The sequence below is a fragment of the Hemitrygon akajei genome, chromosome 19, assembly GCF_048418815.1.
Source record: "Hemitrygon akajei chromosome 19, sHemAka1.3, whole genome shotgun sequence".
NCBI lineage: Eukaryota > Metazoa > Chordata > Chondrichthyes > Myliobatiformes > Dasyatidae > Hemitrygon > Hemitrygon akajei.
Genome location: NC_133142.1, coordinates 17,514,419 through 17,532,592, shown reverse-complemented (window position 1 = coordinate 17,532,592; position 18,174 = coordinate 17,514,419). Strand labels below are relative to the sequence as shown.

Below are 18,174 nucleotides of genomic sequence, written 5' to 3'. Positions count from 1 at the left end.
TTGTAACTGACAACTAAGACTATCTATTAATAACAGATTACTACTCATTGTATCCTGAAGTGTATTATCTGGGCAGAATGACTGCAGAAAATGTAATTACATGCATGAAATCAGTTTTTTCAAGACATCGTGTACCTGATGAAGTTTTCACAATGGTCCACAATTCAGTAATGAATGCATGAAACAATTTGCTTGTGAATGGGGCTTTGTTCATACAACATCCAGTCCATTTTCCCTCAGTCCAATGGATTCGTTGAGAAGTCGGTAGGAATTATCAAGAAACTGATGCACAAAGCAAAAGACAGTGGAGGTGATTTTTATAAAGCTTTGTTAGCCTATCACAGTACTCCACTTGAATGTGGATTTTCACCTGGTCAGCTGTTGATGGGATGACATTTGAGATCTAATCTACCAATGGATGAGAGCCTTCTGAGAACAGAGGGAGGTGAACAAGTGAAACGATGGAAAGATGAACACAAAGCAAAGCAGAAAACATACTTTGACAGACGTTCTCATCCATTACCTGAACTGCATCAGGGAGATGAAGTAAGAATACAAGACAAAATGAACACAGGGACACAGAAAGCTATGGTACTTGAAGAAGTACAACCCAGATCATACATCGTCCAAACAGAGGAGGGAGCAGTGGTAAGAAGAAATCGCAAAGACCTCAAGAAAGAGCAACTTCAGATTCAGTTATCTGATGAAGATGAGACAAGATATGTAAATAAGGAAACACAAGAACTGTGTGTACCACTTAGGTCTACTCGTGTTCATAAACCCATAGAGAGACTGACAGAGACTTGTTGAATTATGTATTTACTTTGATTAATGTTGTTAATTGTTTTTCTTTTAAGGAAAGGAAGATGTGGTGATATCACGTGCAATGATGTGCCAGTACGTGACTGGGCAGAGCACTGACCGTGCGCAGGATTGCTAGAATGTTCCAGCACGCGGCTGGGTTAAGACATGTTTTTTTATTACTGTAAATAAAAGTTCTGTAATTCTTCCAGAATATGATTCTTTACTGTTAACCCACGATACGTTTAAACTGAAGTAACATAACACTATTGACAAAGCAGTCCTTAACTCTGTGCAGTAAAGACAAAAATGTCTGGAAATAAGATGACATAATGCCAATTTTTGTCAGAAACTGTTGCCTTCAATGGAATCCTTTACCATTTTTCAAATATTTTTCACCTTCAGTATACTCCCTGGGCAATGGGATTCTCCAATAGGCAGGAATAGTGGGTAGGCATGGGGTGGGGATGAGAGGGTGTGAGAATAAGCAAGACAATGTTAAGGAGAAACAACAATTAACTAATCCAACTAATTGATTAATAGTTAAAATGAAAGCGAATAGCCAACAATAATTGGGAGTAATTAATCATTATTCCAAAATCTTCATTACACTACCTTTGCAAGATAATGTTTAAATTAAATACCTTTGTCTGTAAAGAGCGTTGATAATTTTGCTACAAGTCCTGAAAGAAGAAATCTATCTCTCTCTGATCAGCAATCCAACTGGTTGCAATGAGTTCCAATTCTAACCATTATCAGTCTGACTAAGAATAATAGATTTTTAAAATCACAATAGTATGGGTCCTAGGCAACAGAAGATAAAACAGGAGCAGAGATTGTTGTTTCCTGTAATGAGGCAAGTAAGATTAATTGATTCATTTGCAAAGAGAAGTTGCTAAAATGTCTTCAAAATATTCCTGCAATTGCGATTATTGATTTTCTTGCCATCATGATAAATTGACTTCTCAGTAAAGTTAATCTAAATATATTAGTCATTGTCACCTTCCCTGGTTGCTCAGTGGGTAAGGGCACTTCATATTTTGGTACCCCTTCCTTTGGTCTTCTTCCTTAGCTTTACAAGTTTCCCCAGGCTTGAGAAAGAGAGATAGATGGAGAGAGGGAAAGCACAAAGTACAGTTTTATCTAAGTATATAAACAAGAGAGAGAGAGAGAAACATGACTGCAGTCCTGCTCATAATTGCCTGCTAGTAAATGCAATTTTCTCTCTGTCAGCTGAGAATTAGACAAACAGAAAATGAAAGAAGTCTAAAACAGCCAGAAGGTCAGGCAGCATCTGTGGAGAGAGGCACACAGCTAATTTTCAGGTTAACTACTTTTCATTAGGAGTAGACTTTACATTCATTGGACTGTATTGCCATTTCAACATAAATAATGAACACTAGAAATATTTCTTTTAGAGGCATTTGTGCATCTAACTGGCTATTAATGATCCTAGGTAACTTTAATAGCGTGTTAACTACAAATAGTAAATGCGCTTGATTATCCAGCCTGTTTACTAAACAACATCTTCCAATGATCAGACTACAGCAGAGAGAACTGAACTGAGAGAGCTTCCAGTTTGACAATGGGTTTACCAAGTTATTTGTATAACCGGCACCTATAAGTACTTGTATAATTACAAATTTCATTCACATACTGCATTATTATAGTGTAGCAGCATGGTACTGTACTAGTATCATGAGCTCTATTGTATTAGCGAGAGATAATATGCTGTTCTCATTTGAGTTTTGTCCTGGTTGCTGCATCAGTGTTTAAGATGCCGGCTGTGCTACTGCTGCATAGCTTCAGCCAGCTCAGCTGCAGCCTGTGTGCAGTTTGCGCATTCTCTCTGATGAGAATGTCAGTAGTGATTTAAGAACAGTAAATGTTATACCCATTGGAAGCCAGCTGTTGTCAAGTTCCCTTGAATATGTATCGTAATGTTGACAAAATAACATGAATATCACTAATGGATTTACACATGGAATTGAGCATTTAACTGCTTACTGTCATTGGTTCATAAGGTAACTATATAGAAAATGGCAAACCACAACAGATCACAGACTTGTAGTATTAATATTGGTTCCTACATAGACAACAAATTAACAAAAAAAATTGATCAGTTCTAGATATACTTTAAGAAATACCAAGCAAATTGAAATCCCAGACATGGAAATTCACTATAGTGATTCAGATTTTTCTGCAGCAGATATTAAAAATAAATATGTTACTTTATAAAGTGTGAGTAATGTGCTCTGCACGTAGATTAACAGATTTAGGCATGGAGATATATAGGGCTGAAAATAGGTGAAAGATGGGAAGACTGAACCAGAGAACAGTCTCACTGTCACCCAGTGTTGGGCTCAGTGCAGTGTGAATGCCGGCTTGGTCTGCTGGTCTATCCACAGGGGCAAACAGTGGAGATTGGAGAGGATCGGAGAACTGCACACTGTCAAGGGGGAAAGGAGTAATTAGGGGACAAAGGGACATTGAGAAGGGAGGAGTTCACTGTTTGCCTGCTTTTGTTTTGTTGCTTGTTTGTGTTCTGTGTTGTTCTGCTGAGGATTGTGGGCAGGCTAGGTTGCCGCTGGAAAGGGCTGCCCCCAGCCAACCCTTAGGATGTGTTAAAAAAAAAAGGATCTGGTGCTTAGAAAAAGAGATCTAGTTCTTTTTTTGGTGTATATGACGAATAAACTCTTCTCAGACTTCCTGCCAGATACAGGTATTGATTATCACCGATGTTTCAGTGACAAACTCTCATTGGATCTGCACTGTGTGTGGGGGGGGGGGGGGGAACTATTGCTTCTTTTAACTACATATTCAGTTAAGCTTTGTTTTAAACTTCAGATGTTGTAACCTCTGTTACCGATTTCACTATCACCACAGTAGGAGGAGGTTTGCAGTAACACATTGCATCCAGAGAAACGTCATTTCAGCAAGGAAGTTTCAGATAACTGTCAGACCTTACTGCATATAGCTCTCTTTAGCTCAGACACAGTGATCCAGAATGAACCCTTCACCTGTGTGGAATATGCCACGGATACTCCTTGCATATTGCAACTACAGGCACAATTTAACATCAGTGAAGTTCGACGGACTCCTAAGCCATCACATAAAATATAAAACTACATAAAATATAAATACTTTTATATAAAGACTTACTTTATTTTCTATTTGAAATCTATGCCCATATTTAATAGATGATCCTTACGTGGTCAAGAGTGAAACATTTAAACCCTTTGAGGGTTATCAACTTTCATCCGATAGCAAGTTCCAACATTACAAATTAGAAAAAAAAGTATAAACAGTACTTAGCTTTAGGTTTGGATGAACAGTTTTAGCAAATATCAGCTGTGCTTAAGAAAGTATGAGATATTGGCTGTGAAAAGTAGCACCATAAACATGATTATTTCAAAAAGATAGTATCAGTAAAACAAAAGAGAACAAATTCATTCCTGTTTATATTGTCATTAAAGCTTTCTGGTATCATACAAAATGTTATTCTCACACTAATAATTTCATTCAATATGGTAGGATAGAAATCCCCTTGAGGGCAAGAAATCGATTTTAAAGTTAACATTGTCCAGAACAGAATACTTTTTTTTTAAAAAAATCAAATTTCACTACTAAAGTTATATGGAAATATAACTAGGCAACAGACTTTTAAGAAAATCCATATTAACACATCCTAATTGCATGGTCCACTTGAAGAAATGATGAGTTAATTTATCTTGGGTGGTAAAGCAAAATATATATTTTTTATTGGGTATTATATATTGGGTATTGGGTATTGAGCAATGAGGAAGGGTTAGTTAGCAATCTTGTCATGCGAGGCCCCTTGGGTAAGAGTGACCATAATATGGTGGAATTTTTCATTAAGATGGAGAGTGACATAGTTAATTCAGAAACAAAGGTACTGAACTTAAAGAAGGGTAACTTTGAAGGTATGAGATGTGAATTAGCTAAGACAGACTGGCAAATGATACTTAAAGGGTTGACGGTGGATATGCAATGGCAAGCATTTAAAGATCGCATGGATGAACTACAACAATTGTTCATCCCAGTTTGGCAAAAGAATAAACCAGGGAAGCTAGTGCACCCGTGGCTGACAAGGGAAATTAGGGATAGTATCAAGTCCAAAGAAGAAACATATAAATTAGCAAAAAAAAAGCGGCACACCTGAGGACTGGGAGAAATTCAGAGACCAGCAGAGGAGGACAAAGGGCATAATAAGGAAAGGGAAAAAAGATTATGAGAGAAAGCTGGCAGGGAACATAAAAACTGACTGTAAAAGCTTTTATAGATACGTGAAAAGAAAAAGATTGGTCAAGACAAATGTAGGTCCTTTACAGTCAGAAACAGGTGAATTGATCATAGGGAACAAAGACATGGCAGACCAATTGAATAACTACTTTGGTTCTGTCTTCACTAAGGAGAACATAAATAATCTTCTGGAAATAGCAAGGGACCGAGGGTCTAGTGAGATGGAGGAACTGAGGGAAATACATGTTAGTAAGGAAGTGGTGTTAGGTAAATTGAAGGGATTAAAGGCAGATAAATCCCCAGGGCCAGATGGTCTGCATCCCAGAGTGCTTAAGGAAATAGCCCAAGAAATAGTGGATGCATTAGTGATAATTTTTCAAAACTCCTTAGATTCTGGATTAGTTCCTGAGGATTGGAGGGTGGCTAATTTAACCCCACTTTTTAAAAAAGGAGGGGGAGAAAAACCGGGGAATTCTAGACCGGTTAGTCTGACATCGGTGTTGGGGAAAATGCTAGAGTTGGTTATCAAAGATGTGATAACAGCACATTTGGAAAGAGGTGAAATCATTGGACAAAGTCAGCATGGATTTGTGAAAGGAAAATCATGTCTGACGAATCTTATAGAATTTTTTGAAGATGTAACTAGTAGAGTGGATAGGGGAGAGCCAGTGGATGTGGTATATTTAGATTTTCAAAAGGCTTTTGACAAGGTCCCACAGAGGAGATTAGTGTGCAGACTTAAAGCACACGGTATTGGGGGTATGGTATTGATGTGGATAGAGAATTGGTTGGCAGACAGGAAGCAAAGAGCGGGAGTAAACGGGACCTTTTCAGAATGGCAGGCAGTGACTAGTGGGGTACCGCAAGGCTCAGTGCTGGGACCCCAGTTGTTTACAATATATATTAATGATTTAGATGAAGGAATTAAATGCAGCATCTCCAAGTTTGCGGATGACACGAAGCTGGGCGGCGGTGTTAGCTGTGAGGAGGATGCTAAGAGGATGCAGGGTGACTTGGATAGGTTAGGTGAGTGGGCAAATTCATGGCAGATGCAATTTAATGTGGATAAATGTGAGGTTATCCACTTTGGTTGCAAGAACAGGAAAACAGATTATTATCTGAACGGTGACCGATTAGGAAAAGGGGAGATGCAACGAGACCTGGGTGTCATTGTACACCAGTCATTGAGGGTGGGCATGCAGGTACAGCAGGCGGTGAAAAAGGCAAATGGTATGTTGGCATTCATAACAAAAGGATTTGAGTACAGGAGCAGGGAGGTTCTACTGCAGTTGTACAAGGCCTTGGTGAGTCTGCACCTAGAATATTTTGTGCAGTTTTGGTCCCCTAATCTGAGGAAAGACATTCTTGCCATAGAGGGAGTACAGAGAAGGTTCACCAGATTGATTCCTGGGATGGCAGGACTTTCATATGAAGAAAGACTGGATCGACTAGGCTTACACTCACTGGAATTTAGAAGATTGAGAGGGGATCTTATTGAAACGTATAAAATTCTAAAGGGATTGGACAGGCTAGATGCAGGAGGATTGTTTCCAATGTTGGGAAAGTCCAGAACGAGGGGTCACAGTTTAAGGATAAAGGGGAAGCCTTTTAGGACCGAGATGAGGAGAAACTTCTTCACACAGAGAGTGGTGAATCTGTGGAATTCTCTGCCACAGGAGACAGTTGAGGCCGGTTCATTGGCTATATTTAAGAGGAAGTTAGGTATGGCCCTTGCGGCTAAAGGGATCGGGGATATGGAGAGAAAGCAGGTACAGGGTTCTGAGTTGGATGATCAGCCATGATCATACTGAATGGCGGTGCAAGCTCGAAGGGCCGAGTGGCCTACTCCTGCACCTATTTTCTATGTTTAACATTCTTCTCCGCTTCATGGGCAAAGATTGATAATTATTACCTCTCTAAAATTGCCCTCAAGCCGAATGGCTTTCCAGAACAATTCAGAGGACAATTATGACCCAAAATTGAGGCCATATATCTATGGAAAGAAAGTAGATTTCTTCTGCCTAAATGACTGAAGTCAGCCGCTTGGGTTTTATAACAGTCTGGTAACTTTACGGCTGCTTTTACTGATACTAGCTTTTATTCTGTATTTATTTAATTAGCAGAATTTAAATCCTTCAGCTGTTGTTGGTGGGAGCTTAACTCATCCCTCAGGATAAGTCACTGGCCCTCAGGCTGTTTCCTGATAATTGTACAGTCCTCTGCTTCCATGTTTCACTTCCTCCCCATTATCGTTGGTTTGCACTTCCACCCAAGATAAATTTTCACCAAAATTAGCTCCTTTTACAAAAAGGAGCAGACTTATTTCCTTTCAGATAGATGGAAGAGTCCTTTTGCTGAAATTATCACAATGACTTCCCCCAGCAATTGTAGCTTATTTCAATGTGATTGGCATCACTGCAAAATGAGTCTGCAGACAAATGAGACTAAACTAAATACATTTTCATGAAGGCAGTGGACATCAAACTGCTTAATCTTCATAACTTGATAATAACCTGCATCCTTTAGCATTTATCTTGATTGAAATTTTGAAATGAAAGGACATGCAAGACTGTGAAACAACTAAGTGATTTGTGTCATGCACCATTTCTGGACAACTATGTTTCCAATGATGTGATTCAGATAGACTGAACTCCATATACTGTACTTGAAGCACAGTGCAATTAAGTTACTTTGCAAAAATCAGTCAATATGCTCTGGTAGCAACAGATGGGAGATATAGTGAATACAATTCACAAGATGACTTATGGAAAATCTTCGACCAAGGGTTAAAATGTTAAACAGGTGATTTTGATTCAGCTGCTTGGCTTTCATTTCTATTGACACAAAAAGTCAAAATAACCATCCATTCCCCTGCACCCCATTAAGTCAACTGGCTTTGTGAGCGTGCTAGTGTCAACCCTTTAAAACGTTATATCAGATACAACAGGTACAGTGTTTGCTTTAGAAAGGATGAGCAGCAACAAATACATAAATTTTAGCCAAAAAGGAAGTGAATGTTCCTTGGCGCCAAAGCTTCATTTCAACATCCAGCAAGAAGTCCTTTGATTCCATAAACTGCCGTTGTACGTAGACAATACCAGTGTAAGCATTCAGCTTCCGTGTGCTGAAGTAATTTTCGTTATTTCCTTTGATAATGGTCAGCACAATGTTATCTCCTATGTAGGCAGGTGAAGGCGCAATACGGAAAATGGTGCTTGGAACCTGGACGTTGGTCGGGAGGGTCAACTGATAGTAGGTGATTCTGACTGGAATGTTCTGGCAGTCCATGAAATTAGGGCACATGATGCGTTCACAGCGCCTGAGAAGCAAAGATTGATTTATTCACCATTGGACAACCAACGAAAGAAAATTTTCATCATTAAGGAGACTGCAGGCCACTTTATTAGGTACACCCATACTCCTGCCCGTTAGTGCAAATTTCTAATCAGCCAATCATGTGGCAGCAACTCAATGCATAAAAGCATGCAGGCACAGTCAGGAGGTTCAGTTGTTAAGCTCAAGTATCAAAATGGAGAAGAAATGTGATCTAAGTGACTTTGACTGTGGCGGCAGACAGGGTTAGTTTGAGTACTGCCGACCTCCTGGAATTTTCATGCACAACAGCCTTTAGAGTTTATAGAGGACGGCGCAAAAAAAAAAACGACGCAAAGAAAAAACACCCGTGATCCCGTGAGCAAAACCACCTTGTTATCGAGAGAGGTCAGAGAATGGCCAGACTGACAGGAAGGCAACAGTAACTCAAACAAGCAAGAATTAGAATGATGTGTTAAACAGCTGAGAACATCTTGCAAAATCAGGAGCCATTGTTAATGTACTACAGCAACATAAGTTAAGTTCCAGCTTATCGGAAATATATCAACTGTGTTCAAAGTAAAAATAAACTAAATTTAATCATGTTCCATTAATTCTATGCAAACAACTTATTTTGTCAGAATACTTACAGCAATGATAAAAAAAAATTCCTTTTGTTTGTACTAATTAGTATTGCTCTGGAAATTATCCAAGGCACCATAGACTTTATATAAGGAGACACAGCATCTGATTAATCATGGCTGTCTGACACACCACAGAACTGCTCATTTTAGCTATTTAAATAGAAATGTATTTTCATTTTGAAAGATTTTATTGAATCTGATTTGATCCACCCCTCTGGCAGTGCATTCCAGGGTATAACAACTTGCTGGGTTAAAAAAATAATTTTGCTAGATTTGTTCACAAATTTTATATCCTGAGCTCTACCCTGTTCTCGAACCCTAGTTTGCATATCTGAAGGTGGAATCAATGCTTTGAGCAGGCAAGCAGGCCATAAGGTCAGTTTGCAGTGTCTTTCTGTATTTTGGTGGAAATGTTTGCATACAGTCTCCAATATCAGATCCATGACCTTTTTTTCTAAATGGAAATATCCGGAGCAGTTCCAGGGGGAAGAGATTGGATTGTTGGGAACTGCACCGAGAGTCAGATCCATGCTTTGAATTCTCATCTGAAGACATTAGTACTGTTCTTCACTGAACTGATGCACTTGCAGAATCACCAAGGGTAAAATAACAAGACTTGCTATCCTCTTCATAATATATCTAATTACAAAACATGGGGAGATAACCATGATAGCTGCCTGCGCTCACAGCCTGTCTTGTCAATTCTGCTGTGACAGAAAAATCTTTCATCATCCAAACAGCCTTGTCCTTCCAATTTCTGTAGTTCTTATCTTCCACTAGCAATTGCAACACCATCTAAAATTAAGTTTCACCATCTGGAAAAAATCTGTGATTCGTAACTGGAAGAGATGGAGCACTTACATGTCGGAAACTTTTCTGTAGTTTGGTGGGCAATCCACTGATGGACATTTGAATCCACCTTGGATGTTGAAGCAGGTTTCGGTTGACGTGCAGTTGTGCGTCCCAATAGCGCATTCATCAATGTCTGTGGAAAGTTACACAAAATACTCAAGTTAAATCGTTTACCACAAAGAAAATGTGCCAATCTGAAACTAGCAGCAAGGTAGCTTAGCGGTTAGCACTTTGCTTTACAGCATCAGTGACCTGGGCTGATTTCCCACTGCTGTCTGTAAGAAGTTTGTATGTTTTCCCCGTGACTGCCTGGGACTCCTCTAGGTGCTCTGGTTTCCTCCCACATTCCAACGATGTACATGTTAGTGTACAATTGGTCACATGGGTGCAATTGAGTGGCATGGGCTCATTGGGCTGGAAGGGCCTGTTACTGTACTGCATCTCTAAATCGATGTCTAAAATCTACTTTGTGGTCGATGACAAGAACTTGCAAGGAAAAATAACTGCTCGTCAAATTGTCAGGACGTGGATGAACTATTTTAATACTGGGACCCTGTTGACAACGGCATCGATATACACAATAAACAATAACGTCATTAAAATGCCAGCCAATTTTTGAGATATGTTTTAAGCTTTGTCTAAAAAATTTAGTGAAATGTTGAACAGCTCCTTGTGGTCAATGTTAACACTGGGCTACACTAGGCAGCACATTGTGAAGCACGTTGACTGCATAAAGAATTCAAGTGCATGTATTTTAAACTTCACAGATGCTAACCCAGCCAATTTATAAATGAGTGGGAAAAATATCTAATCCTTCAGTAACATTCCTCATTGGCTCTTCAGGGGCCTGCTTACTGTAGGAATACTCCTCCAGATGGAAGACTGCATTCCGACTGCCTGGTTCTGACTGGAGCATGAAAGCACATCCCTTGCCCTCCCTGTGGATGCTTTTGGTAGAGGCAATGGAGAAGAGTGGAGTGTCTATTCCAGCAATTGACAGAGAGTTCCCCAACATAATGTGCATCAGCCAAGATGAGGTTGTAAACTCCAGGAAGTATGAAATTCTTCACCGGCCACTGGCATTGATTTTATTCATTTCCCACACAATTGGCTCCATTGATGACAAAGCATTCTCATTTCCTCCTCCTCAAAAAAAAACATAGACAATTCCTTCACACAGCTCACCCAGAACTCCAACTTATTCACTCACTAAGCAACCCACTCTTTTCACTTCCATTGAAACAGAGGGGTGTGAGGTGCCAAATTTCATTCCCAGGCCAAAATCTTGCCATCAAAGCATTTTCTTTAGATGGTAACCTTACAGAATAAGCAAATTCCTTCATTCCTCACTTCATTCTGCTATCCCCTAACTTCCCTCTGTCCTACTTTCACCATCCTGTACAGGAGACATAATCAGAACCCTATTAGTCCTTCTGGAACTGAGCATCAGCATGTGGCCGGTCAAGTTTTTAGAACTGGGTCTAGTTCCATTATGGGGGAAAGGGTGCATATCTGGCCACTTAAAAGAAATGGCTAGACAACCTTTTTTCTGCACGGAGATCTCCACCAGGACCCCCAAGGTCAATGATAATGAACAAAACTGATTACAAGAGTCACTTCAACACAGAACACCATGAACCCCTACTCTTGACCTTACGTAGATCCATTGTCATTAACAACAACTCTCTGCTTACAAGATTTTAGTTACCTGAACAGTACTTATACTATCATTGCTGTGCTGACAATGTTTTGATCCTGCAGGAGAGGAGAATGCAAGTAAATGTAAAGGGGAAGTCCACCAGGCTTATCAAGATATTTAATTGTATTGGAGATTTACTTCTCATCTCTCTTCCATAAACTCACATCTGTTCACTATAGTGTTTCCACTCCAACCCAGACACTCCATATATCAAGTAAGAAGAGGAAATTACTCCCTTTCTCACACAGCAAGTGTTACTTTACTGACTGTGCCAGAATATTTGTTAAAGAATGAATTTATTAACTCATTTTGTAAGTGGTAAGTGATCTGCCTGACGAGGCTTAACATCAAGCATAGGTGGTGGAAAGATTTGCAATACTTAAAGTATTTGAAGACTGCTCAATTATGCTTAATTCTTCACACCTTTTGGGCTAGAGGAAGTCATGGTTTCATCAATCTGCCTTTCATATTTAAAGTTAGGTGATGCTGAATATCTTCTCCTGAGATTTCTTGGAACAAAATGTGGTAGGAAATGAAAAATAAGCTCAAAGCCACACATGGATAGAGAAAAGCATCAACAGTTCTATCGGGAATAGTAACAGCACAGGCACCAGCAAGCCTCAGTCCTCTGCTGTTCCAAGACACTGTATGTACTTCTTTGTGAGCAGTAAGTTATTAACAAGCTGTACTGTATAAGGAGATCAAAATGTTCTTTAATGAATACTGATCCAATAGGCAGTGGACATGTAGAAGTTTCACATCTTTAATAAAACAGGCCCTTCAGCCCACAACGTTGAGCTGACCGATACAAACTTACTCCACAATCAATCTAAGTACGGTCTAAGACATTTTTCTTAAATCTTTTAAATGTCCCTATTGCATCAGCTTCTATTGCCACACCCATCATTGTGCTCCAGACCCTCAGCACTCTCTATGTAACAAAAGTAGCTTAACTTTCCTCCACTCTCATTAAACTCATATCCTCTGGTAACGTCCATTACTACTCTGGGAAATAATGGATTCAATTCATTTCGACAAACCTTCTTCTTAACCCTTCAGCATCAAAGACAACTTTTTTTTTTCAAACACGAGAAAATCTTCAGATGCTGGAAAATCCAAGCAACACACACAAAATGCAGGAGGAACTCAGCAGGCCAGGCAGCATCTGTGGAAAAGAGTAAACAGTCGACATTTCGGGCCGAGACCCTTCATCGGGACTTGTTTTTGCTCCATTTTTGAGGGTTCTGACAAAACTGATGAGAAACAGTCGACCATAGATGGGGAGGAGGTGCACAAAAACATGGGTTTGGGTTTGTGAGATGCTGTGCTCTTTTCACCACTTACATTGTACGTCTGTGTGTTCCCAGCACATGATTTTGAAGTTCTCAGGGCTCAACTAGAAGCTGCCCCACCCCTTTTGTTTGTCATAAGCCAGAAATTTCCAGAGATCAGTAGAATGGATGTAGCAATATTTTTTTCAGGAAATGTTTGAGAACATCCTTAAAAATTTTCTCCCTTTATCTTAACATAACAGAATTCATAATAAAGTTCTTCTTTCAAGAGCCTAGTGTCAGATTTGTGAACAATATAGCTTGCTTAAAAGAATTGACTGAGGGTAATTACAGCTTCAGTGCTACAAAGTCTTGCCTTGGGAGAGGATGCAGATGTTAGTTTACTTACCCTTCTAGTGGGTTTGGAGAATATTGTAAAGACAAGTGGTAACTCTTCATTGCCTTAAGACACCTGCTGTAGATAATGCTCCTAAGAAGAGCAGGGATCACTCTGGCTTAACAGACCATGAGCTGCGTAATAAGTTGTTTTTCCCTTTTACTTAGCTGGCCAAAATCTGTACTATCGATAACTAATTGTCCATCAAATGTCTCCCTTCAGTGAGAGCTGGCCCCTGAGATTTTTGATATGGTGCATGTTTTCCAATGCTTCATCATATTAGGGGGCAACATTGTATAGTAAGAGCAGGTCTGTGTTCAGGATGCTGAGTGTAAGGCCTACCCTCTCACATGCTTCAGTTGTCATGTTGGCAACAACCTGGAGCTCTGTTTCTAAAGGTGTACAAGTGCAAATGTCATTTGTGCAATGAAGCTCGACTATTCTTAGTTCTGGAATGCAAACAACATCAATTTAAAAATCGATGCTGCTCTCTACTGTGCATCCGTAGAATGACGAGTCTCTTCAGCATCCTCGGAAATTGAGCTTCCTCGACTGTGTTCTGGGTCGATGAGAGGCTGTGCGTGATTTTCACTCCCAGAAGTTTGAAACTACTTGCAGTTTCCACAGCTGTGCCGCCAGTGTAAATGAAGAGGGGCGTCAGTGGCACCAGTTCTCTTGAAGTCAACGAACATCTCCTTTATCTTGTTGACAGAGGTTGTTTGCCCTCTGCCTCCTCTCTGCAGGCCGTCTCATTGTTGTTGGTCATGAGCCCCTCCACTGTCGTGTCGTCAGCGAACTCGATGATGCGATTGCTCGGGTGTTTGGCCCTACAGTCCCGTGTGAACAGAGTGACAGCATTGGGCTCAGAACACAGCCCTGCGAAGCACCCACGTTGAGGGTGATGAGATAGGTGGAGCAGTCGTGCATACTTACAATCTGATGCTGAAATGCTGGCAATAACTTTCTTCATGGCAGACAGAAGAGAGAGCCCTCTGTGGTTACCACAATTTGATTTGCATCTTTTCTTCAAGGCATTCTCAACGATAAGCAACACTAGGGTTCCCTGATATAACCTCCTCTTCCAGATATGGACGGTAAGATTGTGACTAAGTTTAAACATTTCAGCAGAAATAATGACTGTTCTTGAAGCCTTCTCATGTTTTGAACTTGGAATATGGCCTTTATGATTTATTGTCGTCCAGGGAGTGGGAGCAAAGCTTAGCCAGACTGATGCAGTTGGATGGAGTCCAGGCTGTGGAGGAGGTCTTTTTAGTGTAGACAAAGTCTGTAGGTTCTGGGTAAGCAAAATGTTGCCAACAAATATTAATTAACTTTCCTAGAGAAGCCATTTGAGCTTGCAGTTCCCTTCTAGAGTAAGCTGTAGAATTCTAATAGCAGGATATTAAAATAAATTCTCAACTCCTGCTGAGTGAAGAGGCGACCACCATGTTTTCTAGGTTTAAGATGTGTTCAAGCATATTAGCATTTCTAGTGCAATATTGCAATACACAGTGTTGTAAATGTCCACAATATCTTAACAACATTTGTGAATCCCCAAAGTATTCTCACACACTGTGGAATTGCTTATGAACTCCAAGCGAGGCCTCACCATGCATTCTAAAGCCTCAACATTACATCCGTGCTTTCATATTCTATGCTAACATCACATTTCGCTCTTTGGACTGTGGGAGGAAACCGAAGCATGTGGCACAGTCAGCAATCCAGAAGTTACTAGCCTGGAGGTCCTATTTTTCAACTTTCTATCTAGCTCCCTAAAATCTCCCTTCAGGACCTTCTCACCTTGTCTACCTATGAGGTTGGTGCAAATATGCACTAAAACCTCTGGTTGCTCACCCTCACCCATGAGAATGCCATGGACCTGATACAAGATATCCCTGACCCTGGCATCAGGGAGGCAACATACCATGCGTTGGTCCCTATCGCACCCACAGAATCTTGTCTCTGTTTCTCTGACTATAGAATCTCCTATCAACACTGCAGTTCTCTTACCTCGCTGCTTTTCTAAGCCACAGCACCAGACTTATGCCAGACACCCGTTCACTGTGGCTTCCCCCTAGCAGGTCGTCCCCCTCAACAGTATCTAAAGTTGTATCCACATTATTGAGGAGAGTGGCCACATCGCTTTGCATTTCTCTTCCTTCTGACAGTCACCCAGTTACCTGTCTTATGCACCTAAGGGGGACTACCTCCCTCTAGCTCCTGTCTATCACCTCCTCATTCTCCTGTATGAGTCGAAGATCATCGAGCTGCAGGTCCAGTTCTCTCAGCAGCGGCAGCTCGGTGCACCTGGTGTAGATGTGACTATCCAGCAGACTGGAGGTCTCCCAGACTTCTCACATCCCACACACAAAGGAAGGGCAAACACGAGGAAATCTGCAGATGCTGGAAATTCAAACAACAACACACACAAAATGGTGGTGGAACACAGCGGGCCAGGCAGCATCTATAGGGAGAAGCACTGTCGACGTTTTGGGCCAAGACCCTTCGTCAGGACTAACCGAAAGGAAAGATAGTAAGAGATTTGAAAGTAGTGGGGGGAGGGGGAAATGCGAAATGATAGGAGAAGACCGGAGGGGGTGGGATGAAGCTAAGAGCTGGAAAGGTGATTGGCGAAAGTGATACAGAGCTGGAGAAGGGAAAGAATCGTGGGATGGGAGGCCTCAAGAGAAAGAAAGGGGGGGGGGAGCACCAGAGGCAGATGGAGACTGGGTTTTTCATTTGAAGACAGATAATAGGAATAAAGAAAAAGAGATTTGGTATTCCTTAAATTCTGGAAAGAAAGAAAATTGGATCAAAATCAAAAGCTCCTAGTCAAAATTTCTCTCTCCCTTTACCATGAAAATAGAATTTGCAGCATCAGGGCTTATTTTCCTTTTATAAATACATAGCAATTTCTGCACAGAGGCAAAAGGTAGTAATGTGCATATTGCTTTGTAGATGTCTGTTTGATGCTGTGGTCCAGTAGACACCCAGATGGACTGACAGGGGGTTTGTTACTCAACAGTGGTTTGTTCACCATGGCCTTGCTCCAATGCTGACACCATTAAAGTATATTTGTGGTGGTTCAGTCCGAAGTCCGTGGTCCGGTCCGCAGGCTCCGGACTTTCCGGCGGCCCCTTGCTGCGGCTGGACTTAACTAGAAACACCTGCGGCTCATATTGGAACTGGGAATATAAATGGCCCTGGCATTGAGTGTGGTTGGGGGATTGTCTTGTCAAGATACTCATGGCACAGATGGCTGGTGGAAGGCTAGAGTGGACTCTTGCCATCCTTGGGGCTGCGTTGGAGAGCCATGGCTTCTGGGAGCCTTGCTGGTAGTAGTCGGAGTGGTCATTGCGGTATGGATTCAGCTGTTTCCTGGGCCAGCTGGGTGGCCGTCAGTCACTCCGAGCTAGGTAGGGATCCGGTTGCTTCCGTAGTTGGCCAAGGCTGCTGGCCGTAACGGCTACTTGGAGCTACCCTGATGCAGAGGTGGAACTGTCTGTTGGTCCTTGGCGTTTGTCTCTTCCTGTCCTCGCCCCTGTGGGGTAAGTCTGGCTGTTCTGCTGTTGCCCTGCGGGGGGAATCTGTCTTGTCTTGTCTTTGCCTCTGTCGGGTAGGTCAGGCTGTTCTGTCATTACCTGACGGATGGTCCTGCCCCACCTTGGTGTGGAGTTATAGATGAGTCCCGGCTTGTCAGTGGACAAGTCCCGGCTCTGTGTCTGTGTACTGTCCCATCTCATATCAGTGCCTTGTTAAAGATGAGTCCCGGCTTGTCGGAGGATAAGTCCTGGCTCTGTGTCTGTGTACTGTCCCATCTCATATCAGTGCCTTGTTAAAGATGAGTCCCAGCTCCATGTTGATATACAGTTTCTAGTCTACCCCTAGCTCCAGCCTCCAAGTTCCCCAAGCTCCAAGCCTGCAGCCTCCAGCCTCAAGGCTTGACCCAAGCCAAGCCTGCAGCCTCGACCCAAGTCTCAAGCCAAGCCTCAAGACCCCAAGTCCCTAGCCAAGCCTCGTCACGTCCTCGCCTGGGTTTGGGGGTCCGAGCCCGAGGCGAGACCCAGGTTCTGGGTACTTGTCCAGTCTCTGGCTCCTTGTTCCCTGTCCCTCATCCTGGTCCTGCTTCCCCTGCCTGGACTGCATCCCATCCCATCCTTGGGTTCTGTCTCATCCTGTTTCTGGGACTCCAGTGTCTGTGTCCTGCAGTTGGGTCCTGATTCGACACCTGACATATGACAATATTTTGTTTATAAATACCATAGAAAGGGTGCAGAGGAAATTCACAAGGGTGTTGCCTGGATTGGGGAGCATGCCTTATGAGAACAGATTGAGTGAACTCGGCCTTTTCTCCTTGCAATGACGGAGGATGAGAGATGACCTGATAGAGGTGTATAAGATGATGAGAGGCATTGATCGTGTGGATAGTCAGAGGCTTTTTCCCAGGGCTGAAATGGCTAGTACGAGAGGGCACAGTTTTAAGGTGCTTGGAAGTAAGTACAGAGGAGATGTCAGGGGTAAGTTTTTTTTTAAAAACAAAGGATGGTAAGTGCACAGAATGGGCTGCCAGTGACGGTGGTGGAGGTGGATACAATAGGGTTTTTTAAGAGACTCCTGGATAGGTGCATGGAGCTTAGAAGAATAGAGGGCTATGAGTAACCCTAGGTAATTTCTAAGGTAAGGACATGTTCGGCACAGCATCGTGGGTCCACAAGCCTGTATTATGCTGTAGGTTTTCTATCTTTCTAAATGCAACTTCAGTCGCAATAAGCTTATGCCCTGCTGCACATTCATATTTACAAGTCATTACCTAGACCACTTAAATTTAGACTGCTATCCCAAAAGAATAATAAAATCCTAAAACTTAATCTAATAAAAAGGATTTTTTCTTATTCAGTCACCTTGAATTGAAGGCCTTAATGACCATCTATTTTT

General features: G+C 41.6%; 1 protein-coding gene across 4 annotated transcripts in view; it reads right to left on the bottom strand.

Annotated features, from left to right (window-relative positions):
- Window positions 1-3,942: 3,942 nt before the first annotated feature.
- The window catches only part of fbln2 (fibulin 2), a 215,866-nt gene continuing 201,634 nt past the window's right edge, over window positions 3,943-18,174 (bottom strand). For all 4 annotated transcript variants that reach the window (XM_073072167.1, XM_073072165.1, XM_073072164.1 and 1 more), the window contains 2 exons: window positions 9,882-10,005; window positions 3,943-8,383 (listed from right to left, as the gene is read on the bottom strand). In XM_073072167.1, coding sequence (XP_072928268.1) covers window positions 8,026-8,383; window positions 9,882-10,005 — 482 coding nt within the window. In that variant the 3' untranslated portion in view covers window positions 3,943-8,025. The remainder of the gene's footprint in view (window positions 8,384-9,881; window positions 10,006-18,174) is intronic.